The 26,867-nt window shown below is 39.2% G+C and overlaps 1 protein-coding gene across 1 annotated transcript in view; it reads left to right on the plus strand.

Annotated features, from left to right (window-relative positions):
- Positions 1-26,867, plus strand: part of LOC126474919 (protein ELYS) — a 350,083-nt gene that overhangs the window by 165,030 nt on the left and 158,186 nt on the right. The window contains exon 17 of the mRNA XM_050102423.1: positions 4,839-4,983. Within this exon, the coding sequence (XP_049958380.1) occupies positions 4,839-4,983 (145 nt within the window). The remainder of the gene's footprint in view (positions 1-4,838; positions 4,984-26,867) is intronic.

Raw genomic sequence — 26,867 nt, forward strand, 5'->3', positions numbered from 1 at the left:
GCGCGCGCGCGTCTTGACTGACGAAGGATGTGGGTGAAAGCTACATGTGAGTGTCTTTTAATCATGCCTAGCTGCAACTTGACGTGTCTTCTGTACAGCAAGTAGCAGTCTATGTTTCCCTACATTCTTGATATTCGTACCTGGAGTTTCCATTGCTTGATTGCAAAGATTAACAGAGATGTGGAGGACACGTTGTAGTTGGAATCAGTGTGATGGAAAGTCTATTAACAAAACATTCTTGGTAGAGTTGCTGTTGGGGAAACATCTTGTACACCAGGTGATTCTGAAGAGCGGTTCAAGGAACCTGCATTACTGGCCACTGTGGTAATGTAGTCTAGCAACTGTCCTGTTCCATTATTCTTTATCACAGGATGTGACCATATGGTCTTCATTGAATGTTTGAACATGGGTGCAGGCTAATGTAATAGTTTGGAAGAACATGTACAGTAGAACCTCAATTAACTGTCTCTTTTGCTACTAGCGGGTAGTTCGAACGCAAAAAACCTCAGATAATCAGAGGAGAACGAAACAGGTCATTTACAGAACTCAAAACTGTGTAAAAAAATAAAAATTAAGTAAAAAAATTTCTAATAAAGAGAAAAGAAACCAGAAAATTTTAGGCACTCAGAATGTATTTTAAAAAGTGTAAAAGTGTTTAAATTTCCTAAACCTTGACTTTGCGGCTGCATCAGGCTGCTTCTTTCCCCGTTATATGTCCATAGCTGTAATGGTTGGCAGCTGTTCCAAATATTTGAGGGAACACCTCTGCTGCAGAGTGGCTGATCTTTTTCTCTTCTTCTTTTTCATGATCTTATTCCTGTTGATCGACATAGTACGGTTGCAATACAAGATCGATGATCTGATCATAACAATGTTCTTAGTTGGTAACAGCAGCGACGTCATTTACCTTTCACTGTTCCTCTCAATCAGCATGCTGGATATCATTCTGAAGAGTTCATAAATCATTGACTAAATCTTCAGTGTCTGACTCATTAGTTTCTGGACATTCGTTCTCTTGGTTTAGGCTAGGACAAACCTTCTTTCATGATTTTTGTAGAGTGGTTTTCTTAAGTTCTGCAAAATACTAACGCGAATACTTTACAGACGAATGGAAAAACTGATAGAAGCCAACATTGGAGAAGATTGGTTTGGATTCTGTAGAAATGTTGGAACACGTGAGGCAATACTGACCCTACGACTTATCTTAGAAAAAAGATTAAGGAAAGGCAAACCTACGTTTCTAGCATTTGTAGACTTAGAGAAAGCTTTTGACAATGTTGATTGGGATACTCTCTTTCAAATTCTGAAGGTGGCAGGGGTAAAATACAGGGAGTGAAAGGCTATTTACAATTTGTACAGAAAGCAGATGGCAGTTATAAGAGTCAAGGGGTATGAAAGAGAAGAAGTGGTTGGGAAGGGAGGGAGACAGGGTTGTAGCCTCTCCCCAATGTTATTCAATCTGTATATTGAGCAAGCAGTAAAGGAAACAAAAGAAAAACTTGGTGTAGGTATTAAAATCCATAGAGAAGAAATAAAAACTTTGAGGTTCGCCAATGACATTGTAATTCTGTCAGACACAGCAAAGGACTTGGAAGAGCAGTTGAACGGAATGGACAGTGTCTTGAAAGGATGATATAAGATGAACATCAACAAAAGCAAAATGAGGATAATGGAATGTAGTCGAATTAAATCAGGTGATGCTGAGGGAATTAGATTAGGAAATGAGATGCTTAAAGTAGTAAAGGAGTTTTGCTATTTGGGGAGCAAAATAACTGATGATGGTCGAAGTAGAGAGGATATAAAATGTAGACTGGCAATGGCAAGGAAAGCGTTTCTGAAGAAGAAAAATTTGTTAACATCGAGTACAGATTTAAATGTCAGGAAGTCGTTTCTGAAAGGATTTCTATGGAGTGTAGCCATGTATGGAAGTGAAATGTGGACGATAAATAGTTTAGACAAGAAGAGAATAGAAGCTTTCGAAATGTGGTGCTACAGAAGAATGCTGAAGATTAGATGGGTAGATAACATAACTAATGATCAGGTAGTGAATAGAATTGGGGAGAAGAGGAGCTTGTGGCACAACTTGACTAGAAGAAGGGATCAGTTGGTAGGACATGTTCTGAGACATCGAGGGATCACAAATTTAGTATTGGAGGGCAGCATGGAGGGTAAAAATCGTAGAGGGAGACCAAGAGATGAATACACTAAGCAGATTCAGAAGGATGTAGGCTGCAGTAGGTACTGGGAGATGAAGAAGCTTGCACAGGATAGAGTAGCATGGAGAGTTGCATCAAACCAGTCCCATGACTGAAGATCACAACAACAACAACAACATTTCTTAAGTTCTTCCCAAGTGTGAGGAACTGTGAATTACTTCTTTCATGTTTAGGATTTTCAGTGAATCAAAAAGATCACAACCCTCTTCTGTTTTCTCTATTGAAAAGCTGACATTTCTCATCCTGTAATGCCCTTATATCCACTCAGTAACACCCTGGGCTACTGGCTGAATTATTGTAGCCATGTAGAAAGGGGGGTGGGGAGTAAAAAAAATAGTTTTTATGTCAGTTTGAAGTTTAGACTTGAGAGGCTTGGGTTGGAGCATTGTCTGGCATTACATTTGCGTGGTGTGGTAGGTTTTTGATTTCAAGTATTTCTTAACAGCTAGAACAAATGCATCAAAAAACCATTCTTGAAATAAATTACTATTCATCACAGAACATTTTCAAATTTTGTAATAGACAGGAAGTGCCAATGTGTTTGGTTTTGAAGGCTCTTTGTCTTGTTAGATTTGCTGATTACAAACAACAGCAATTTATGGTAATGACTTGGGTTGCTGTCTATGAGGCAAGGTTATTTTGTTTTGAGATAGCTTCTGATAGTTCTGCCTCATTTCATTGATGTTGTATAACTGACCAGCCCCTAGTGTAATTTTTTGAGACTATGTTCCCAAATTTTCCAAAAACTGCTTACCTGCATTACCATCAGCAGAAAGTTTTTCACCTGAAATAGCAACTTGCCTAATGCAAGTGATGATGCCAACCTTCACTTGCTTTGAATACATCTTCCCCCCCCCCCCCTCCCCCCCACCCCCACCCACCCGGAAGGAAGATTTTGGTACAGCTGAAAAGGTTTCTCTTGTATGATAACGCCTGAAAGTGGGGTTCCCTTATGTCTTTCCTGAAGAAAATAAAGTTCACACAGTGTCATCCAATAACTCAGGTTTTTTCTTCTTTTTTCAGTGCTTTTCTAGTTGCCTTTTTTTCAAGGCTTTTCTAGTTTTTAAAACTTTTTCACTATCTACAGTTATTGAAAAAGCTTAAAGATCTTAGCAACTGACACAGCTTTATCAAGTCTTTGGAGAATGCTTAGTTTCTGTTCAGTTGTGTACTCAACAAGTTTCCTTTACTGTTTTATAGCCATTTTTAGACTTTCAGAATCCCTTAAACTTCTTAATCACAACTTTATAAACTTTATAAAACTATGCAGCAACTTCAAAGTTAAAAGGAGTGTAGTACTATACTCGAAAACTGCACAGATAAACAGAAGGTTAATGGGTACAGTAAAGTAAACAGTCTAGCAGTACAGTAGTCTGTTAACTAAGCATGCATGAGAAGTATGTCTCAGACGGACATCTTGCCATGGCAGCAGTAAAACCGATTGATAACAACAGCACACTGTTTGGTGCGGAGTGCAGACAAATGGTCGGATACATGATCAGATAATCTGAGAAGTTGCTTAATCAAATGTTGGATAATGGAGGTTCTACTGTAATGGTTTTCAGTGGTCCTTAGTCTTTCTTGACATAAAAGTTACGTTAAAATTGTAACAAAATCAATTTAGATGTCCATTATCATCCAGTGATGTGGGCTGTGTTCCCAGCTGGGAATTGAATCTTCATGATAAGCCAGGATTGAAATAAATATTACCTGCTTCCACTGCTGTAATATCTCAGTTTTAGCAGTCAGTTATGGCCTTTTTTGTCTTGAAGAATGGTTTAAAATTCCTTTCTCACTTTCCAAACTTGTCTCCATCAAGCCTCAGATGGTTCAGACTGTTTCGGATGCTGAAGATTGCTGTTTATTTTATACAACCCATGTAGTTGCAATAGGTTAAACTGAGAAAGGTCATGATGGCCAGTCTTCGTTTCTGATATTCACCTGGCTCTGTGCTTCTGCATGGGTGCAGCAATTACATGGCACCTGGAGAATGACAGAAGCCACAAGTTCTGTGGAAGAGCTATAGTGATTTGCGTTTTATATTGGTTATAGCTCACTTCAGATAACAGGTTAAGGGGGGCTCTCAGTGAGATTGATGGATTCATGAACATCAAAAGAAACAACATTTAAATTAAAATCACAAAATTAATAACTTAACAGGCACTAAAAAGAAATGTGGAGGCATTGTATTCAATGAAAAACTGGAAGTAAATGAACACCAACTGGCAGTCTTGTATATGCATTGAATAAAATGTTGCAGTTAAAGTAATAAACAGCTGAGGCGAAAACAATTATTTTTTACATTTTAATAAATTTGAAGGTAAGGTTCCCCATGTAAAGAAAATCATGCAATTTTTTTAAAGTAGTAAGTTCATGGTAGCATTAACCCATTAAACCATTCCATCTAAAATATTTTGTCTAATCAACATTGATGTTGATTCAGGTCCTATTTGTATAAGCAACCTTTCTAAATAGGTAAATTATTTTTGCAATCACCATCCATTTTTTATTTATGTTTACATTATGAGAATTTATTACTGTACTCACAGTATTAACTTCTGTAAGTAAAGATAATCATCTTGGCAACTTTAAATAAATATACTTACACTCTTTATTTTACAGAGTTACACCGAGCTGAGCTCATGGATCAGATATTTTACCTAACATTAACACCTATGGAGGAGAAGTGCTTTTTCCAGTTTCTGGACAAGTCCTTAGTTCATGGAGGTGGTGGAACCAAGTTAATATACTACTTGCAGCACTGCAGGTATGTCAGTCTTCTTTTTGCATATACTGCAGATGACACATTTGATCAATAAGACAAGAAATGTCATCAGTGAGTCCTGTGGTGTAGCTGCTGTATTATGTGTGGATCTTACAGAGCTTGTTATCAACAATGTAGAAAAAGAGAGATTGCTACTTAATGTAAAGAAGACACGTCAAGTTGCAGACAAATACAGTTAAAACACTTACATAAAGCTTTCGGCCACACCCTTCATCAGTAAAAGAGAAGACGCACTATTCACAAACACTGTTCACGCACACATGACTGCCAACTCCAGCATCTCAAGCCAGAATGCAGCTATCGCATGGGATGCAAGCAGCAGTCTGAAGGGGGTGGGGAAGGGGAAGGCATAGTAGTGTATGGATGGGAAGAGAGACGTACACTGTCTGGTTGAGTATGCAGATACTAGACTGCCGACAGGTGCAGCATCAGGAGGTTGTGAGGTGGGGAAAAAGGAGCAAAAAAGGTGAGGAACAGGGAGAGATGGGCGGATGTGTTGGCAGAGGGCTGCAAATAGAGTGCGAGAGGAGAATGGGAAGGCGATGGTAGGACGTTGAGGGTGGAAACTGTGGGATGGAGTGTTTGGGGTCAGTATGTTATTGGTTGTGGCCAGGATAATTACGGGAGTGGAGAATGTATTGTAAGGATAAGTTCTGTCTGCACAGTTCAGAAAAACTGTTAGTGGAGAGAAGGATACAAATGGCTCGGGTAGTGAAGCAGCCATTGAAATCAAGTGTGTTATGTTCAGCTCTGTGTTGTGCCACAGGGTGGTCTGCTTTGCACTCGGCCACTGTTTGTTGGTGGCTGTTCATCCTGGTGGACAGCTGTTCGTTGATAGTCATACCATTATAAAAGACTGTGCAATGATTGCAGCAGAGCTGGCAAATGACACCTGACGACACATGTTTACAGCAGGTGTCATTTAACATCTCTACTGCAATCATTGCTTTGTTCCCCACATCCCTGCCCCGAGACCTCCTGATGTTGCGCCTGTTGGGAGTCTAGTAGTTCCTGCACACTCGATCAGACAGTGTCTCTCTCTCTCTCTCTCTCTCTCTCTCTCTCCCTCTCTCTCTCCCTCTCCCTCTCCCTCTCCCTCTCCCTCTCCCTCTCCCTCTCCCTCTCTCTCTCTCTCTCTCTCTCTCTCTCTCTCTCTCTCTCTCTCTCTCTCTCTCTTTTCCCCACCCCACACCTTACACTACTATCCCTTCTCCTTCCCCACTCCCTCCAGATTGCTGCTCGTATCCCATGCGATAGTTGCATTCCAGCCCAAGATGCTGGAGTTGGCGGTCATGTGCGCATGAGATTTGATTGCTTTTGTGTATGAATTGTGTGTGATGAAGGCTGTGACTGAAAGCTTTATGTAAGTAGCTTTTAATTGTGGCAGTCTGCAACTTGACGTGCCTTCTTTATGGTAAGTAACAATCTGTCTTTTCCTACATTGTTGATATTCCTGACTGGAATTTCCTGAGCTTGTTGTTTATGTAGCATGCTTCTTGTTGGAGTGTCACGAGGCGTACCAAAAGACATTAGACAGGCATGTGCTGGGAACTACATCAGTTCCTCTAGAAATAGAGAGACAATGTTCCAGGGAACAAGTTTCAACAAGTGTTTATTCTGGCCAGCGTAGTGGCTGTGTTGATGGGATGTGAGCTTGCTCCTTTGTTGATTGTCAGCTTCTTTCTGTAACAGTGGGTGACTTATGTGGTACTGAAATGGTTGTACAGTCACTGGTGTGGGGGCCCTTAGCATGTGCCAGTGTGTTGTCAATGCTTAGTCACTGCTGGAACTCAGCTGCAGCTTCTGGGTAGACAGAAAAAGTAGTTGAGCAAGCTGCAACATTTTGGCTAAGAATCTACACAGAGGTGTGTAATGGGTGATAGGTGTCTGTAAATGTAAACAGAACTCGTAAGCCTTTAAAGTGTGAATTAGAGCAGGAGATTTGAATTTGGATTACCTGTGTTCGAAGTGTCTCAGTAGTTAGTTGTTGATTGCCCATGTGGTTGTCGGATGTAATTCAGTTTCATATCAAGTTATAAAATGATGTACATAACACAGCATTAGTTAGCGTGTTACCTTTTGATATTTCTTACTCATAAACTTGTTCAACTTGTCTATAAGATTTCATATACAATGTTACATACAGATAAGCACTTCCAGTAAACAATGAAGTATACTGACAGAGGTGATATTTTCACAGTGCACTTTCCTCCTGCTATTCTCTTTCCTCTCCCTTGGAGAACACGTCTTGTGTATTTTTGGCAATGTATTCTGTAGTTACTGTGGTCTGACATTGGAACTATCCTTCATGTTTTTTTCTTCATTCTTCATCTTGTTCTGCATTGCCCAGCTTGCCCGTCATCTCGACTGGTCCATTCTCTCTGACATTTACTCGAGCGAAGCAACCATTTACCATGCAGTATCTGTTTGCTGATTGCTGTGCAACCCAATTGGCAGCTTTCCGAGGCTGACTGGAAAGTTTAATCTTCCCTGGTGACCTGTGACGAACATCATTTCCCCAGTTGTTATGAACATTAATCCTTACTGCCGGAGAATGTTCCATACCTCATACTACTTCTTTAACGTGCCAAGTCCCGATCCCCTGGTGCACAGAGGTGCGTTGCATGATGTCATGGTCTCCACATTTTTAACCATCGTCCTACTCTGGTGAAATGTACTCGTTATGAACAGTTGCATGCACAATGTCGTCACATTCTTCAGGATAGATTTCATGTACTAGTTCTTTTAACAGTTTCACTCCAACTTCCATTGTGTGGGGCAACATCTGTTGTTTCTCTGGGACCAAGATCTATTCTGCAATTTCTAACCTGCCTGTAGCAGATGATGTCTATGCTCAACACCTTGGGTCACTATTCAGCAGAGGTTTTGAACTCCACCCACTATCACACCACCTTCCTCCCTCAGAAATGAATGGGATATACTTCTCAGAATCATGAATGCTACAGTGCCGCAGTGCTGCCTTTACTATGTGAGGGAGCTTGGCTATGCTCTCACCTCAACCTGATCCCCACCCCTCTGCAGTAAGTACTTTTTTCTTCATAAATACAGTCGCATTTGAGCTGATGACACATTTCCCAGATGATGATGTGAAGCCACTGTCATACCTATATCTAAGCCAAGTAACGACAAACACCTTCCTTCTAGCTACGCTTCATTTCCCTCACCATCTGTCTTTGTAAGGTGATGGAACGTATGATTCATGGCTTGCTGGTAGCTTGCTGGTAAGGTGGCTCGATCTCGGAATTTACTAACCACTGCACAATGTGGTTTTCATGCATGCCATTCTGCAGTTAACCATCTCATCACTTTGTCAACCTAGGTCATGAATGCTTTTCTGCAGAAATATGAGACTGTGGCCATGTTTTTTTGATTTGGAGAAAGAGTATGACATCTGCTGGAGGACTAGTGTCACCTGTACACTCTATACGTGGGGCTTCTGAGGCCATCTGCCCCATTTCCTTCAGGAATTTTTCAGACACAGAGTTTTCAAGGTAGATGTGGGTTCAGCTTTGTCAGACACCCTCATCCAGGAAAATGGGGTGCCTCAAGGCTCTGTTCTGAGCATCGTCCTCTTTGCTGTAGCCATTAACCCTATTATGAGCTGTCTCCCGCAAGCATGTCCTGCTCCCTTTCCATCGATGCCATTGTGCTCTGTTACAGTTCTCCATGGAGTTGTCTCCTTGAGTTGCATCTTCAGTGATGTCTCGATCATCTTTACTCGTGGAGCATCGACAATGGCCTTCGCTTTTCCAAACTACCAGTGTTAAAGTGGCACGATGTCCTTCTCATTGTATGCATACCGTCTGTCTTCCATTCCCGGCCACCCATCCTCTTTTCTCTATCACTCTCTTGACAGCCAGTGCTCACTTCTCTGTTACTTCCTGTAATTCGCTTTTGGCTACTGCTCTGGCAGCGTAACGTCACGCTAACTGCCACATTTTCGAAGGGTGTGAACACTGAAGGGTTGGCTTTGTGCTGCAGCCAGCGTTAATCTCGGATCTCATTTGCTTCCCGAGGACACTACTCTGGCTGTGATCTGTCACTGGAAGTTTCTCAACCTTCGCACACAACTTAGCGATAGCACCTTCGTGTACACTGATGGGTCTAGGACCGATCACGTTGTGCCTTCATCGTTGGTTCCAACCATTTTCGGTATCGGGTCCCGGAACACTGCTCGACTTTTACAGCAGAGCTCTTCAAGCTTGTCAAGCCACACAGAACTTCCAGCAACACAGGCTTTTAAATTGTCATATTTCCGATTCTCTCAGTGCTGTTCACAGCCTCTGTGTGCTGTATACGGTCCATCCCTTAGAGCAACGGGGCCAAGAAAACTTCCACTTGCTCGCTGTTGAGGGAGCCACCGTGATTTTCGTGTGGGTTCTTGGTCACATTGGTCTTCAGAGAAATGAGGCTGCTAACACTGCTTCCAAGGCTGCAGCAGTCCTACCTCGGTCTGCTGGCTCTTTAATTCCTTTGGATGATATCTTTGTTGCTGTTGCAGGTAGTGTCACTTTGGCATCTCCACTGGTCCGCTGTTCACAGGTACAAGCTCTGGGGAATTAAATCTTTCCCAGTGGCTTGGTCGATCTCTCGGTTCTCTTGTTGCAAGGAGATCATTTTAGCTATGTTGCATATTGAGCACTATATTTTTAGCCATTGCTGTTTCTTAAGTCGTGATCCTCTACCACTTTGTGCTCATTGTCATCAACCTTTGCTGGATCCTCATTTCCTGACCCAATTCCGTCTTTTTAACTGCGTATATGTTAGTGTATTTTGTCATCTGAGTTATAAGCCATTTTAGCAAACAGCGCTTGAGGTGTTGATCACATATTAACTTTTATCCGTCATAGCAGTACAGCGAAGGACATTTAATCTTCGGTTTGGGATCTCTGCTGTCTCTACGTATTCTGTTTATCTTTCTCCAAGGGGAAGTCCTTGTTTTTAGCTCTCTTTCCTTCTGTCAGTTGGCTTAGTGTATAGTGACTTTTAATTCCTTTCACTTATTGGTGTTCTGAGATTAAGACATGGGCACTGCAACCTCAGTTTTAGGAAGGAAAAAGAAAACAAACAAAAAACGCGTTTCAAAGATATTTACCCTAGTGCTGACATACAGGTGTTACCACTTTAGTTATTAGATGCCGGCTGACTGAATTGTGGGCTCCCACAGGTATTTGCAGACATGCACAGGAACCACAAGTGAAATCTCAAATTACATCTTACTTTATAATGATCCAACAATCAAATTTAGTAGAGATTCTGCTGATTAATTAATAATTTTAAGAATAATAATTATGATGGAAATTTGTTGGTACCATACAAGAGGCGCAACAATAGTGAGTTCATTCAGGAGCATGTGCCTCAGTTAATTTACACACAGGGTTGCACAGTACAGACAATTCGTGTACACAAAGAATCTGTAACATATAATGTTAGATTATTAGATGATATTTCTTCTAGCCCTGAAGTTATTTACCACCTCTTTTTCTTTAAAGACGATGTTACAAATCGGGCTTGCTCTGCGTAAATTTCTTGCTTCTCTGAATTATTACAGCTACTGTTGACACAGATAGATCAAGTGAAAAAAGAAGTAATAAACGACATTGGTTTAATATTATAAGAATTAATATCTTTCACATTATTAGTGAACTAAACAGAAATTCACTTCTTCTCTCTATTGTGGACAGGAGAAGACAGACAGTACAAGATCAAAGAAACATCTGATGGGAGTTCTTATAAAACATAAAAAAAATTAATTTGCTTAATTTGTGTTCTAACTATCTCCACAAGCTTGATTGCTATGGGTGTACCGCATTTTCATCTTTGCCATTTACTACTTAGACGAATTAATGGATAAAAATAAATAGAGAAAAATAAAACATATACCCTTATAGGTAAACCAGCTTAAGTCCTAACACAAGGTGTTATTTTATTAGATGAAGTAACAGTTTTATTTATCTGTGTGTTAGAAATAATAAAATTAAACACACTATATTAGTGATACAACATACCCCAGTTTCATGTGAAATGTAAAGGTTCATAATTCTCCTAATTTACTTAATCTTAATTACTATCTCTTTCAGGTAATCAAATATATTCTCTAGTTCAAGAGGCATAGGGCAACAAATTTAGGACATCAGTTCATGGAATTAAGCAAGCTTAGAGGCTGAAATAGCAAAAGTTACTTTTGGGAGGTGTAAATCACTATTACAAATAATTTTGTGTATAGGTTTTCGGGGAAGATGAGTAGTTTACTAGAAAGAGTATCTAAAGGGCTTTTGACTGAGGTAGAGAATTTTTCAATCAATTAGCTAGTTGCTCACTGGAAATCTCAGCTCCATATATTCTGTAGGTATTGTATATTATAAATACCCTTAAATAAATTGTTTTCAGATAACAATAATGGAAATTTCTGGATTGTTGTTGTTGTTGTTGTTGTTTTTTTCAGTCCTGAGACTAGTTTGATGCAGCTTTCCATGCTACTCCATCCTGTGCAAGCTTCTTCATCTCCCAGTACTTATTGCAACCTACATCCTTCTGAATCTGCTTAGTGTATTCATCTCTTGGTCTCCCTCTACAATTTTTACCCTCCATGCTGCCCTCCAATGCTAAATTTGTGATCCCTTGATGCCTCAGAACATGTCCTACCAACAGGTCCCTTCTTCTTGTCAAGTTGTGCCACAAACTCCTCTTCTCCCCAATTCTATTCAATACCTCCTCATTAGTTATGTGATCTACCCATCTAATCTTCAGCATTCTTCTGTAGCACCACATTTTGAAAGCTTCTATTCTCTTCTTGTCTAAACTATTTATCGTCCACATTTCACTTCCATACATGGCTACACTCCATAGAAATACTTTCAGAAACGACTTCCTGACACTTAAATCTATATGCGATGTTAACAAATTTCTCTTCTTCAGAAACGCTTTCCTTGCCATTGCCAGTCTACATTTTATATCCTCTCTATTTCGACCATCATCAGTTATTTTGCTCCCCAAATAGCAAAACTCCTTTACTACATTAAGTGTCTCATTTCCAAATGTAGTTCCCTCAGCATCACACAACTTAATTCGACTACATTCCATTATCCTCATTTTGCTTTTTTTGATGTTCATCTTATATCCTCCTTTAAAGACACTGTCCATTCCGTTCAACTGCTCTTCCAAATCCTTTGCTGTCTCTGACAGAATTACAATGGCATCGGCGAACCTCAATGTTTTTATTTCTTCTCCATGGACTTTAATACCTACTCCGAATTTTTCTTTTGTTTCCTTTACTGCTTGCTCAATACACAGATTGAATAACATCGGGGACAGGCTACAATCCTGTCTCACTCCCTTCCCAACAACTGCTTCCCTTTCATGCCCCTCATCTCTTATAACTGCCATCTTGTTTCTGTACAAATTGTAAATACCCTTTCACTCCCTGTATTTTGCCCCTGCCGCCTTTAGAATTTGAAGGAGAGTATTCCAGTCAACATTGTCAAAAGCTTTCTCTAAGTCTACAAATGCTAGAAATGTAGGTTTGCCTTTCCTTTAATCTGTTTTCTAAGATAAGTCGTAGGGTCAGTATTGCCTCATGTGTTCAACATTTCTGCGGAATCCAAACTGATCTTCGCCGAGGTCGGCTTCTACTAGTTTTTCCATTCGCCTGTAAAGAATTTGCGTTAGTATTTTGCAGCTGTGACTAATTAAACTAATAGTTCGGTAATTTTCACATCTGTCAACACCTGCTTTCTTTGGGATTGGAATTATTATATTCTTCTTGGAGTCTGAGGGTATTTCGCCTGTCTCATACATCTTGCTCACCAGATGGTAGAGTTTTGTCAGGACTGGCTCTCCCAAGGCCGTCAATAGTTCCAATGGAATGTTGTTTACTTCCGGGGCCTTGTTTCGACTCAGGTCTTTCAGTGCTCTGTCAGACTCTTCACGCAGTATCGTATCTCCCATTTCATCTTCATCTACATCCTCTTCCATTTCCATAATATTGTCCTCAAGTACATCGCCCTTGTATAGACCCTCTTTATACTCCTTCCGCCTTTCTGCTTTCCCTTCTTAGCTTAGATCTGGGTTTCCATCTGAGGTCTTGATATTCATACAAGTGGCTCTCTTTTCTCGAAAGGTCTCTTTAATTTTCCTGTAGGCAGTATCTATCTTACCCCTAGTGAGATAAACCTCTACATCCTTACATTTGTCCTCTAGCCATGCCTGCTTAGCCATTTTGCACTTCCTGTCGATCTCATTTTTGAGACGTTTGTATTCCCTTTTGCCTGCTTCATTTACTGTGTTTTTATATTTTCTCCTTCCATCAATTAAATTCAATATTTTTTCTGTTACCCAAGGAGTTTTACTAGCCCGCGTCTTTTTACCTACTTGATCCTCTGCTGCCTTCACTACTTCATCCCTCAGAGCTACCCATTCTTCTTCTACTGTATTTCTTTCCCCCATTCCAGTCAGTTGTTCCCTTATGCTCTCCCTGAAACTCTGTACAACCTCTGGTTTAGTCAGTTTATCCAGGTCCCATCTCCTTAAATTCCCACCTTTTTGTAATTTCTTCAGTTTTAATCTACAGTTCATAACCAATAGATTGCGGTCAGAGTCCACGTCTGCCCCTGGAAATGTCTTACAATTTAAAACCTGGTTCCTACATCTCTGTCTACCCTTATATAATCTATCTGATACCTTCTAGTATCTCCAGGATTCTTCCATGTATACAATCTTCTTTTATGATTCTTGAACCAATTGTTAGCTATGATTAACTTATGCTCTGTGCAAAATTCTACCAGACGGCTTCCTCTTTCATTTCTCTTCCCCAGTCCATATTCACCCACTATGTTTCCTTCTCTCCCTTTTCCTACTCTCGAATTCCATTCACCCATGACTATTAAATTTTCGTCTCCCTTCACTACCTGAATAATTTCTGTTATCTCATCATACATTTCATCAATTTCTTCATCATCTGCAGAGCTAGTTGGCATATAAACTTGTACTACTGTAGTAGGGATGGGCTTTGTGTCTGTCTTGGCCACAATGATGCGTTCACTATGCTGTTGGTAGTAGCTTACCCCCACTCCTATTTTTTTATTCCTGCCCGGGGATCCTAATGGGGGACAATTTTAACTCCGGAATATTTTACCCAAGAGGACGCCATCATCATTTAACCATACAGTAAAGCTGCATGCCCTCGGGAAAAATTACGGCGGTAGTTTCCCCTTGCTTTCAGCCATTCGCAGTATCAGCACAGCAAGGCCGTTTTGGTTAGTGTTGCAAGACCAGATCAGTCAATCATCCAGACTGTTGTCCCTACAACTACTGAAAAGGCTGCTGCCCCTCTTCAGGAACAACACGTTTGTCTGGCCTCTCAACAGATACCCCTCCGTTGTGGTTGCACCTACGGTACGGCTATCTGTATCGCTGAGGCACGCAAGCCTCCCCACAAACGGCTAGGTTCATGGATATAATATAAGGCAAAAGCAGCAACTTTCCTATTAGATCGTTGTGTGGAAGACAGAAGCATGTAACAGAAAACAGCATTCACATAGCTTCTGAGCACAAGCTCTTTTTCTAGCAGAGGTACACACATGAACCCACAGACACCTAAAGACACACTCCCGTGGCCACAATAATTATGCCTCTGTAGTATAAAATCATGAAAGTACTTGTGAACTATATGGTTTTGTTAGTATTGAGTCAAATATGAGATTAGGCATTTCCCACAGTTGTGACATACGTATTATGTACGTAACAGAAAAAAATTATGTCATTAACCTTCTGTCGGGTGTGGTGTTTTTCGCAACGAGATTGGGCACGTTGTATCAGATCTATCATATCGCTTGTTCACGTGATTGTTTATTAAATTTCATTAACAAAACACACAATAAATTAAAAAATATCTTTAAAGAAAGACAAAGAAGACATAAGAGCACAACAGTAATAAAAATAATATTCATTTAAAATTTCTTTTCATCAGTGTTGGGTTGTGATAACAAATGATAACACCACCTTTTTTTTTTTTTCACTTGCATGTTTATTACATTCCACTAATTAAACTCATTATAAATGACAAATATCTTTACAGAAAGGCGAAGATGACATTGTAGCACAATAACAATGGTAACATTACTTATTCAGTTATATCATCGTCACTTTTGGACTACGGTAACATATGAGGAATTTTACCACAGTCAGAACAAAAGGGATCAGTGTGCAGCAAACAGTTTGGTGTTTGACACATTTTGCAATAACATTTTGTCAGTCTTTTCTTTACAGTGCACTAATTACACTTTTTTCTCCTGCTTGCAGTTGATTTTTCTTCTTTTCTGCTTTCGTCTTCTGCTTCATCTTCACACCTTGGCCTATAACGTTGTAGCATCAGTTGATGATCCCTGTGGTGTCCAAACTTCTTTGAACCAAGAGAGGGAGCACTAATGCATGAGATAGTTGTTTCAGGAACCCTTTTCTTGTGATGCAATTCCAATTGTTGCCCCAATAAATTACTTGTGCATTGATTCCACTCATATTGATCACTGTGAAAAATATAACCGTTGGCCAATGTCACACGTTTCTTGCAACGTTGTAGGAACAGGTCATTCGTAACTCTTCTATCAAACCAATACTAGTAAACCAGTTGTCTGTGGTCACATTTCGACCTGGCTGATAAATAGGTTCACTCATTTGCGGAACATTGGACGGTTTATTGCTTATGTGATATAAACCTTCTCATTGCAACCCAGCATAAATTTCCAAATTATACAGGTAAAATACTTGAGAATCCACAAGAGCATATATCTTAATCCCATATTTGTTTGGTTTGCTAGGTATATATTGGCGAAAACTGCACCTTCCACAGAATCCTTTCAGTTTATCATGTACTGTAACATTTTCTTCGAGAGTATAGGATTTTTGGCAGTTCTGTACAAATATAGAAAATATTTCCCAAATTGCTGTTATCTTGTACAATCGTCTCCTTTCATCGCAAGTCGCACGATTGTCAAATCTAAGATACCGCATAATGATATCAATATAATGGAAGGAAACATTCCACGTGGGAAAAATTATATATAAAAACAAAGATGAGGTGACTTACCAAACAAAAGCGCTGGCAGGTCGATAGACACACAAACAAACACAAACATACACACAAAATTCAAGCTTTCGCAACAAACTGTTGCCTCATCAGGAAAGAGGGAAGGAGAGGGGAAGACGAAAGGAAGTGGGTTTTAAGGGAGAGGGTAAGGAGTCATTCCAATCCCGGGAGCGGAAAGACTTACCTTAGGTCTGCTTGTGTCTGTATGTGTGGATGGATATGTGCGTGTGTGCGAGTGTATACCTGTCCTTTTTTCCCCCTAAGGTAAGTCTTTCCGCTCCCGGGATTGGAATGACTCCTTACCCTCTCCCTTAAAACCCACTTCCTTTCGTCTTCCCCTCTCCTTCCCTCTTTCCTGATGAGGCAACAGTTTGTTGCGAAAGCTTGAATTTTGTGTGTATGTTTGTGTTTGTTTGTGTGTCTATCGACCTGCCAGCGCTTTTGTTCGGTAAGTCACCTCATCTTTGTTTTTATATATAATACCGCATAATGAATTAGACACTGCATAACGAATTAGAACGTTTTATATTCATTACAATGTGAAATTTCTCAGTGCCATTCCCATCAGTTTTCCACAGATCCTCTAACCTTTGTCTGTTACTTTTTTTTACTGCAGCTGAAAATAAGAGACTGATGAAAGCTATTTGTTTTATGTCTCTCTCATGCTGGAATGAAGCTTTGTTGCTCTCAGTGTACTGATTTGTACACAAAACTATAATAGACAAAATTTCATCATCCATGAGGCAGTTCCAGCATTCCAAAGGCATTCTTGCTGCTTTTGCCACACCTATTGACCCAGGTAACTTCTGAATTATATTGGGGGCCCTGAATCGTACTCTCTGTGGTGGTGGAACTTTATTCCATGTTGTCTCTCTGTCCCTTCCAATATAGTAGCGGCCATTTTCCTCAAGTACTTCCTCGTCATATTCACTGTCATCTTCCTCTGTTTCTGAATCTTCTGGCTGGACTTTAACTATGTCATCACCATCTGTGTCCACTTCATCTTTAGAATCCTCTTGAAATTCATTATTATCCTCTTCGAATAGCATCTTTTGGATTTTTGCAACATGATTTGGGTCGAGGAGGTTATATGTCTTACTGTAGCCTGCCATCATGAAGTATATCCCACCTGAAATCATAAATTTCTATAAAAAATGCAATCGGGCGCGAAGTATCGATTTGATACTTGATATTCAGAAAACTGTAAAAGATAACTAAATGCTCCAAAAAGAATATAAGAGCATTTTACATTCTAAATCAGCTTTCTACTACTTACTAAGTTATGTTGATAATCAAAGAAATTACCTGTTGACTTGTAATGGGAATGGACGCAGTGCATCAAACTGAGCAATCAGCAAATATCTTTGCAACAGAGCAGTTGCATTGGTACTGAAGCACACAATGGAAAGTGTTTGGAGAAGGGAAGCTACTAGCGAGAAGGCTTCAGTGCTGTCAGCACTGGCGTCTTCTCACTAGGAGCAATCGGCAATTAATGATAATTAATTTACAGCAAATATCGACATGTATCAGTTTGAACAGCTGCACCTGACGGAAGGTTAAGAAATAGGATTTTAGCAAGTGGAGCCACCTCCACCTTGGTATGATTAAAGATCAAATGTCGGAATTGATAGTAACAAGACAATCTGCAGTAAATGATGTGGCATAACTGCCATCGTTATTCTTTTGGCTGGACCATTTCCTTACCCTCTTTACTGACCTGAATTGGCTACCAATGGTCACCATCTGTGCCTTAAATGATTCATTGCTTGATGTGAAATAAATTTTCATTCTATTTGGTGTATTTCTATGACTAAAGTATGCAAAAACTACTACTCAAGACCTAAATGTGTCAATAATAGAATCATCAATGTAGAAAAGTAATGAAACATGTGGTCATGCACTTGCAGTAGACCTGTTGTTATTGCTGTTTTTGTATTTGTTACACCTCTTCAGAACTGACAATGTGGATGACCCTTGTAATAGTTGAAACAGCTGTCAACGAGATAATTTTCCACTTTACATTTGTATCAAATTTTGCATGCTTAGGTACCGTCACAAAGTGCTTCACTCATGAGGTTCAGTTTTAATAAACCAAACAGAACTAACAAATGTACAACTTGGTTCTCAAACCTCCAGAATGGAAGATTCCTTCTCTGAAAGTTAAAGAAGAAAAGAAAAATAAAGTTACTATAGAAGGTACTACTAGCAAGGAAAATGTGTGCACTAGATCCTGAAGAAACACATGGTTTGAAGAGGAAAAAAAATTGTAAACAAACAGAATACTTCAGACATTTCCAGAATTATCTACAGTTAACTTCACTTCATAATTTTCCATAAACTTATAGTTCATGGGACAAGAGTGTAGACCAGGGACAATACTGTTAAATGTTCAGCAGAGCAACGTAGGCGGCGCTCACTGTGAGGCGTGATGGGAATTCAAGTGTGCGTATCAGTTGAATGCTGTAAGTTACCAATGAGAGAACTGTGAGCATGCAATGTGTGTGCCTCTGATAACATTGGCCTGGTTATATGTAATATTTGTGTAAATATAATTCTTTATAAATATCAGTTTAGTTGAAAATTTGACCTTCTTAACTTGGGGGAGACCGTACAGTTCTAAAACAATAATGATCACAAAACAAAGCCAACACTCACCTGTATGTTACCAAATCTAATACCAAAAAAAAAATATAGTGCTGTAAATTGTGAATTTTGGAGCCAAGCTATGTAGTGGACAATGAAATGCCATAGTATTAATTGTGGTGATTCCAAGATGCAAGACTGTCAAATATAAATGTCATCATAGTATAGATTTAAACTTTAGATTTCCTTAAAAGTGTATAAATAGCTTGTGGGCCAATTTCCAGAGTGGAGGAAGGCATAAATATATGAATACCATATACAAACATTTACGCTCCTTTTAAGTAAAAGTGACATTGAAAGGCGAAAACTTGTCCTTAAAAAACATTGCTTAATTCTGAACTCAAGTCAGTATTTTATATGGTTGTGAGAGATTGTAATGGTTTACCAAGTGGGGTTGCAAATGAGCGATAGGTCACTGTTAACATATTAGAATACAGAGTAAAAATATTACCAGCTTTTGATCAGCTTTAGAACAAGATAGTGACATTTAAATGAAACATGAAAAAATTAATCCAGAGTTAAATGTCTAAAAAATGAAATAAATCATACTAAACAGACTGCAATTGTTATTGTAAGAATAAATGATAGTGGCAAGACTCGTCGTAGAGATGATATCTACAGAAGTTCCTAGATCGTGGAACGAGTGAAAGTTCCAGAATTGGATGAATTGCAATAGTGATCTTTTATTTATATATTATTTGGTGTTACATGTGATGAGCGTCCTAGAAGATACTGCAGTCAGTGTTCCACAGTTGTTCAGTGATACCGGTTTGGCTGAGAACTAGGGTGAGTGAGGGGAGGGGAGTGTTGGATGGGCAGAAAATTTTGTCATACTGCCAACCAAGGGAATTTATACTGTGTACTTTGTTTTTTTATTAACAGCTACCATGTTCTAACCAGTATGTCTGAATCCAGTTGAACTAACAGGCGCAACCATACTATATTTCTGCAGGAGACTAAAAATTTAGGTAAGGACCAGTGACGTACTTTTGTGTTTCGTGCAGTGATGTTGTTGATGCTCACCTTGAGATACGATGGGAACAGAAGGGGATATGTCGGCTACTGGCTCTACATAGCCAATGAGCGAGTGGCAGGCGGAAGATATGCAGTGGAACCTCACTTAGCTCCTTGATTGCTGGAGACGTACAATCTGCTTGATGGGCTGAGACACCGCGGACTGCGGTGTAATCTGGCTGCTTGCGCTAAGTGCCTGTCCCCAGAGCTGCCACCGGGACCTGAGTTGCCTGTGCTGCCAGACCCACACTGTGCTGAATACTTCTGGACTAATTACAACTTGCGCAGAGCCAGTGTGAATTTTTGGCAACTTTGAGCTGTAATATCTCGGGCAATAGTTTTTGTAAAGAAATGAAATTTGGCCTTCTTGTACTACTTTGTTTCCTCTTGACAATAATAATGAAAAGAATTTTATGAGCCATATTGAGCCAGAAAATTATAGGTAAAATTGGCCAAAAAAAGTTTGAAGTTCGGCTTCTTCATGTCCTGGACTAATGCTATGCCGAACGTGAAACTTGGTATGTAGTAACCTAACAAATCAAGGTTCGCAAATATAAAGTTTCATTTTGCATAGCACTTTCCAGTACTGAATGAATTGAGCGCAGAATCGAAGATTTTGTAAAAACGTCAAAAATGCGGTATTTTTGTTCTGATTTTGCTAAAAGACTGTTCTATAGAACACTCCAAGCTGTATAACTGGAATGAAAGCTGGGTGTTAAAATGAGGCCTGGAAACAGTTTAAACTTCAGATTTGCATATGTAGTAGAGTGAACGCATGATGAAAATGAAATTTAGAGTGCAGTAGATTGATAGCACAAAGATATGGAATAAAAAATTTTATTCTCGTACTATTTTCCAGTAATCTACAAATTAGTTGAAAAGATGTGATTTTTATGAAAAGATGAAAGCAGGGTGTATTCGATACTTCTTTTGCAAATACTGTTTTCTGTTAAAGCTCTAAAGCCAGTCTTATTCGAACAACCAATTTTGAGTGTCCCACCCTCCCCAGACAATGAGTTTAATTTCCAATTTTGGCTAACAACAGAGGCAAAATAGCAAGAAAAATTGCACTGAGAACAGAGTTTTAACTATGGCATGTTATTTCTTGTCGATTAGAGGTGTTTGAAATCAGTTCTGGTAAACAGGTTTTGTACAAGTAGACCGAATGTGATCTTTATTTGTACTACTAAGGATAAAAGAATATAATTGTCTATGTTATATATTAATAATTTAAATGTACCGTGTGTCAATTAATATATGAGTTTTGCTATACAGGTGCAATGTACTCATTGTAATTACATTTGCCACAGTACAGATATTGTGCCATCTCAATACCAAGTCCATTCATTTGCAATCAGACTGCTACATATGAAGAAGGCAGGCATTGTTTCAATAATTTTACACCTGTTGTGTCTATTTCGCATTCTTCTTTTCGATCCGGGCTTTAGATCAGTTCTGATGAAGTTAAACATAGATTTATAATTTTTTAACATATTTTGCCTTTTTAAAAATAATTCACTACGAAGTGTCAATAAATCTTCTCAGATTTAGTTCCCAATGATTAGTAATGCGTCTTTGTGTGATAAGTCTCAAAGCAGGATACAACACGTAATGGAATGTTGCAAGTTTTGTATTGGTATCTAGTTTCTCGGTGCACTTCCTGTTTCGTGCAAACCATGCATCTGCACGTTAGCATACTTTTCTGCAAATGTTAATTCTCAATAGCAGCCCTTGAATCCCAGAGGATTCTCGTTGTTGTAGCACATTCCCCTACCAGCTTTTTTCCATTCTGTAACATATTTTTCTACAGTCACCCTTACGAGAGAAAGGTGAAACACTGCGAGTGCCATGTTTTGCCCTGTTACCAATTGGTGGATAGCATGTGCATTTAGAGTGCGCAAATCCAGAACGTGAAAAAATTTTTTTCTTGTACCATTTCACAGCCTTATGCTCTGTTCCCACTGAGCTCAGTAACATTTCAGAACAGTCAACTGCACCCATACTTGAATTTTAATCTACAATACATTGCAGTTTCTTTATTTTTTCACCAGTATTTCTGTCAGACTTCTCTGTTTCAACCATTTGTGTTGTGTGACTTGTGGTCATCATGCACACCTCTCTCTTATCGCACCACTTGATAGCAAGGATCTTGTCAGTGGACTTAAACTCGGTTTCTACCCGTTTAATTTCTTCTGCAGTTTTGTCATGTTGCGCCTATTCTTACGAATAGTGCCACATATGGCTGTTCCGTGATTGTGAAGACAGAAGAACAGATCCAGGCTGGAGTATCAATTATTGACATATAGAATATGACTCTGTTCCAAATACGTTCCCATAAGAGTTGCCACTACGTCGTCACTTTTCACTAAATTGTGGAGCCCAATTTCTGTTGTTGCGCATGTATATACAATAAAATCCAAATTATATCCACTCTGACAGTCACACAGTACAAATGTTTTTCTTCTGAAGCTACTTCATTTGGCTGAAATAAATTGCTTAAAAGATAATCATCCTTTGAACAGCAAGAGACTTTCATCCAAAGCTTATGATGTGGAGAAAATGAATTACGAAACGTGGTATGAACTTTGTCAACAATCATCCTAATTTTGATTAGACTGTCGCCTCCAGTACTCGCAAAGTTATCACTGAAGTGAAGTGTAGCATTCTCAGAAGCAGACAGAAATGGTCTCAGGACATAATTTCGCTGAAAACTGGTGTGTTCAAAAGTGTATCTCTGGACCAATAATTACTTAGTTTTAACTTCTTAACTTGTGTCATTAGAAGGCAAATAGCAGCAAAAGAATACATTTCCACAAATCCAGTGTCTTTCCACTTTGACAGTCAAGAATTCACAGATTCTGAAGCATTTTCTCTGATGTAAACGTAAAAATGATTCGTTTTGTCTGCAATAAATTGCAAAAATTCCTTAGACACAAATATCATAAAAAATGAAAGAATGTTTGGGTCAGTATCTAGTTGACATTTGTGACCTGAACTTGTCATCAAAGTAATGGTTTAATGGCTGGAAATTGGTTTCTTTCCAGTCAAATGTGTCACTTAAGTGCGCTCTTTTCTGAACCGTTTCACTGACACTTTCTGAGTCCTCGGATTCAGAGGAACTGCTGACTGTAATTCTTGCTCTCCCCTCTGATGTAAAGGGCTGAGGACCACAGCTTCGAGATTCTGCTGAAGACTCATCACTGCTAGCAACATCGGATAATTCACACTTACTGTCACTCCTAGTGAGCATATCCAGGATGTCTTCATCTGTGCAACCACGACGATGTGGCATTTCACCTGTAGAAAACAAGATGACCGGCAAAAACACGGGAAGCAAAGTTGAATTCTGCAAAGAGCGAACACAGCAACAAACATATATGCACTCTCGAACTGTACAGTAAAACCACTGAGCAGCTACTGGAAGAGCAGCGCGGAAAGACAGCTCTACGTGTTTACACGTCTGTCACGCTCAGGTAGCTGTGACTCAGTGCACGTAAACTCATCCCTATCGATGAAAAGGTTGGTGGCACAATACGTGTCAAGACGTCCTTAGTGCTATAGGGAAAATCCGAGGGCCGCGCTTAAACATGTCGGGGGTGCCAAATGGACGGTGAGGTATGACGAGTTAACACACCCGAGCAGTCAAAGGCTTAACAAGCATCTTCTATAAGGCACAATTTCCATAACGAGCAAAACAAATTGTAAAAAAAAATGACTCGCTTTACAAGTGACATTTTGCATAATGAGTGACAATGATTTAGTGTGATGTTACCAGACGTTCGCAAATGGTGGGAGAAACCATCAACAGTATGAACACCTTTTACTGTCAGCAGCGGCATATGAACGATGTCTTTAGCACTTATTGCAGTGTGGGTTTACCGCTTTTTCTTCTACCATTAAAGTGCAGATTGTGATCAGACATTTTTTTAAAACTTGCCTTTACACAGTGTTGTTTAGTGTGCAATTTTAATGAACTTCTTAGAAATGTCCCCGTAGATTAAGCCGCAAGAAGACGACCATAAGAGAAAGAAAATGGGCTTAGAACTGAAATGTAAAATCATTGAAAAAAGTGAACGTGGTGTGAGCATTGCTGATTTAGTACGCACATACAATTGGTCTACAACTATTACCTGCATTATCCTCAAGAACAATAAAATATTAAGGAGATAGATGCTTCAAAGGGGATGGCAAGAATAACTAAAAAAATGGTTTTGTGTTCTGGACGATGTCGAAGTAAGTTTGCTTCTTATATGGATAACTGAAAAGCAATTGCAAGGTGACACTATTAACGTGAACTTTTTTTGTGAAATCGTGAGAATGATTTTCGCCGACCTCGTTAAGAAGACTGGTGAAGTGTTTAAGGGAAGTTGTGGGTGGTTCAAGAAGCTTAAGAGAACAACCAGCATCCACAGCACAATGAGGCATGGCGAAGCAGCTACCTCCAAAACAAAGGGAGCATAGAACATCAGCAGGTTAAAGATGCTTGTTGATTGTGAAGGTTATCTGCTGCTACAGGTTTTTAATTTTGATGAGAGGGGCTATTCTGGAAAAAGATGCTGAGGTGTACCTTTGTTGTAACAGCAGAGAACGCATAGCCCAGTCATAAGCCAATGAAAGACCATCTCACACTGCTATTGTGTGCCGATGGAAGCAGCGATTTGAAAATTATACTGCTGCTTGTTTACGTTTCAGAAACTGCACGAGTCTTCAAGAAGTGCAAAGTCCAGAAGTGCAGGTTAAACGTGATATCTGACAACAGGGTAGGGATGACACATGATCCTTTTCGTGGTTGGATCAATGAAGTGTTTGGTCCTTCAGTAAAAAAATATTTGCTTGACATGAATCTGCCACTCAGTGTCTTGCTTGTTATTGACAACTCTCTTTGCCCATTCTCCAGGCCTACAAGACCACCTCATTGAAGAATTTCAATTCATCAAGATCTAATTTATGCCTCCCAACACCACTCCGTTACTCCAGCCTATGGACCAACAGATTATTTCTAATTTTAAGAAGCTCTACACTAAAGCACTCTTTGAACATTGCTTCGAGTTGACTGAAGCTACCAATTTCACTTTCAGAGAGTTTTGGAAATGTCACTTCAACATCGTTGCATGCAACAAGATGATCGAAAAGGCATGGGAAGAGATTACCAAGAGAACTATCACTTTTGCTTGGAAGAAGCTTTGACTGGAGTGTGTTGTCGAATGTGACTCTGATAAAGTACATAATACTGTATGTATGTATAATAAATGGCATGAATAAGATAAAACATTTAGTACCTTTTCTGCATGGAACGCAGTATTGTATTTTACAGTGATTTATACGGGATAAATTGATTCGCTTAACAAGTGTTTCGTGTTACGAGTAAGATTCTGGAATGAATTATGCTTGCTATGCAAGGTCGCACTGTATTTGGAAGAAAGAAACATTGTTACATTTTCATGTCAGTACAGAATCGAAATTGGCAATGTATCAGACAAAAAAACGTGTGTTCTCAGATATGACGATGACCTCAGAAATCACGATGTATTCAGAAGAAACAACCAAACATTAATGACAAAAGAGATATAAATTTCACAATTGTGCTATTAGAATGACGGTGATGATTAAAACAGTTATACCACAGACAACATGCTTAGTAGTGAAGATGGAAGTTAATGTAAACCATTTCTTTATTTTATTTCCCCCAAATCATCAAAATGTAGACAATCAATAAATGACTTAAGTTTAGAATAGGTATAATGTTAATGTTTCAGGCAGAGACTTTGTCTGTAAAACAGTTTGTAATTTTGATTAGTCAGAATATGTTAAAAATAAATTATACTTGAGGAGCCTCTTAAAAGAGGGGAGGGGCGGAGGGGTCACAGCTTATATTCAGGTAAATACACTTTTTGAAGAAGGCTTTGGCCAAAAGCTCAGTATGTAAATTGTTGGTATGTGCCTGTCTGTAACTCAGCATGTCATTTTTATGGTGAGTACCACTCTATTCTTTTCATAATTGTTGATATTCTGACTAGGACTTTCCATTGTTTGACTCAGGTAAACATGGTATTTGCAATATATGTGCAGGAATCAGATTGCACATGTTACTTGAACATGTGTTATATGAACCAGTCGGTTGTTTCAGCACCACATTGCATGGTACGTAGGTGGCTTCCTCAGATCTGGAAACTGGCTCAACGAGCTATTTATACACATCATGATCCACAGTTTGAAGTGGAACCTCTACAATGCTGCTACTTATTCCTTTTTGTATGTGAAAGACACTATCTACTGTAAAATTAACATGAAATGCAATTGGGGAAAAAGCTTATCAAGCAATATTGAACCCAAAAACTTGTGGTTTGCTGTCTCACTTTTGTCCACTTAGCTTTACGGACTTCAGCTGTATGCATCCATATTAGTCCTACATGTTTTCTAATGCCGTATACTCTCCCTTCATTTGGTCATACTCTTTTTACTTTCATGTCTCTTGGAATCCAGCAAAGAACATCCTTTGCCTTTTTACCTTCCATTTGCTTGGCTACCTTTTCTGCACACCTGTACTTAATTTTCATTATAATGTGTATTTTTTTAAAATTATATATCTCCTTGTAATTCCCATCATGTATCTCTAAGGTTTCTGACTGCTCTTCAGTTTGAAGTTTTTGTATTAAATAATTTATTTTAAAAGTCAGTGTCTATACAACAAAAAGTATTTATAAACATAGATCGTAAAGTTTGTTTTAGTCCCATTAGAAACTTATTTTTGGAAACTTTGCTTTACTAAAAACACTGCACCCCTTTTATTCTGGTGTTTATTTTTCACCATTCCATTTGACAGTTGCATTTAACTACCCTAAATAAATGCCCCAGACAAGAAATTCTTTGCCCCCAGGAGTATGTAGAAGATGTGGGAGATGTAGAAGAAACATCAAGACTAGTTCACTGAGAATATTGCAATGAACATCCTGGTTAATGTTCATGGTAACATGAATGAGTGGGCCTATGTCATGATACGAAGACCTAATAGAACCAACTCCAGCCTGAAACACACCCTCCAGACACTGGGTGTTATCCGCTTCTTTGGGTCGTCATTGCACTCAACATCTTGCGTGGTTTGAAA

The sequence above is a fragment of the Schistocerca serialis genome, chromosome 4 (genome assembly GCF_023864345.2).
Source record: "Schistocerca serialis cubense isolate TAMUIC-IGC-003099 chromosome 4, iqSchSeri2.2, whole genome shotgun sequence".
NCBI lineage: Eukaryota > Metazoa > Arthropoda > Insecta > Orthoptera > Acrididae > Schistocerca > Schistocerca serialis.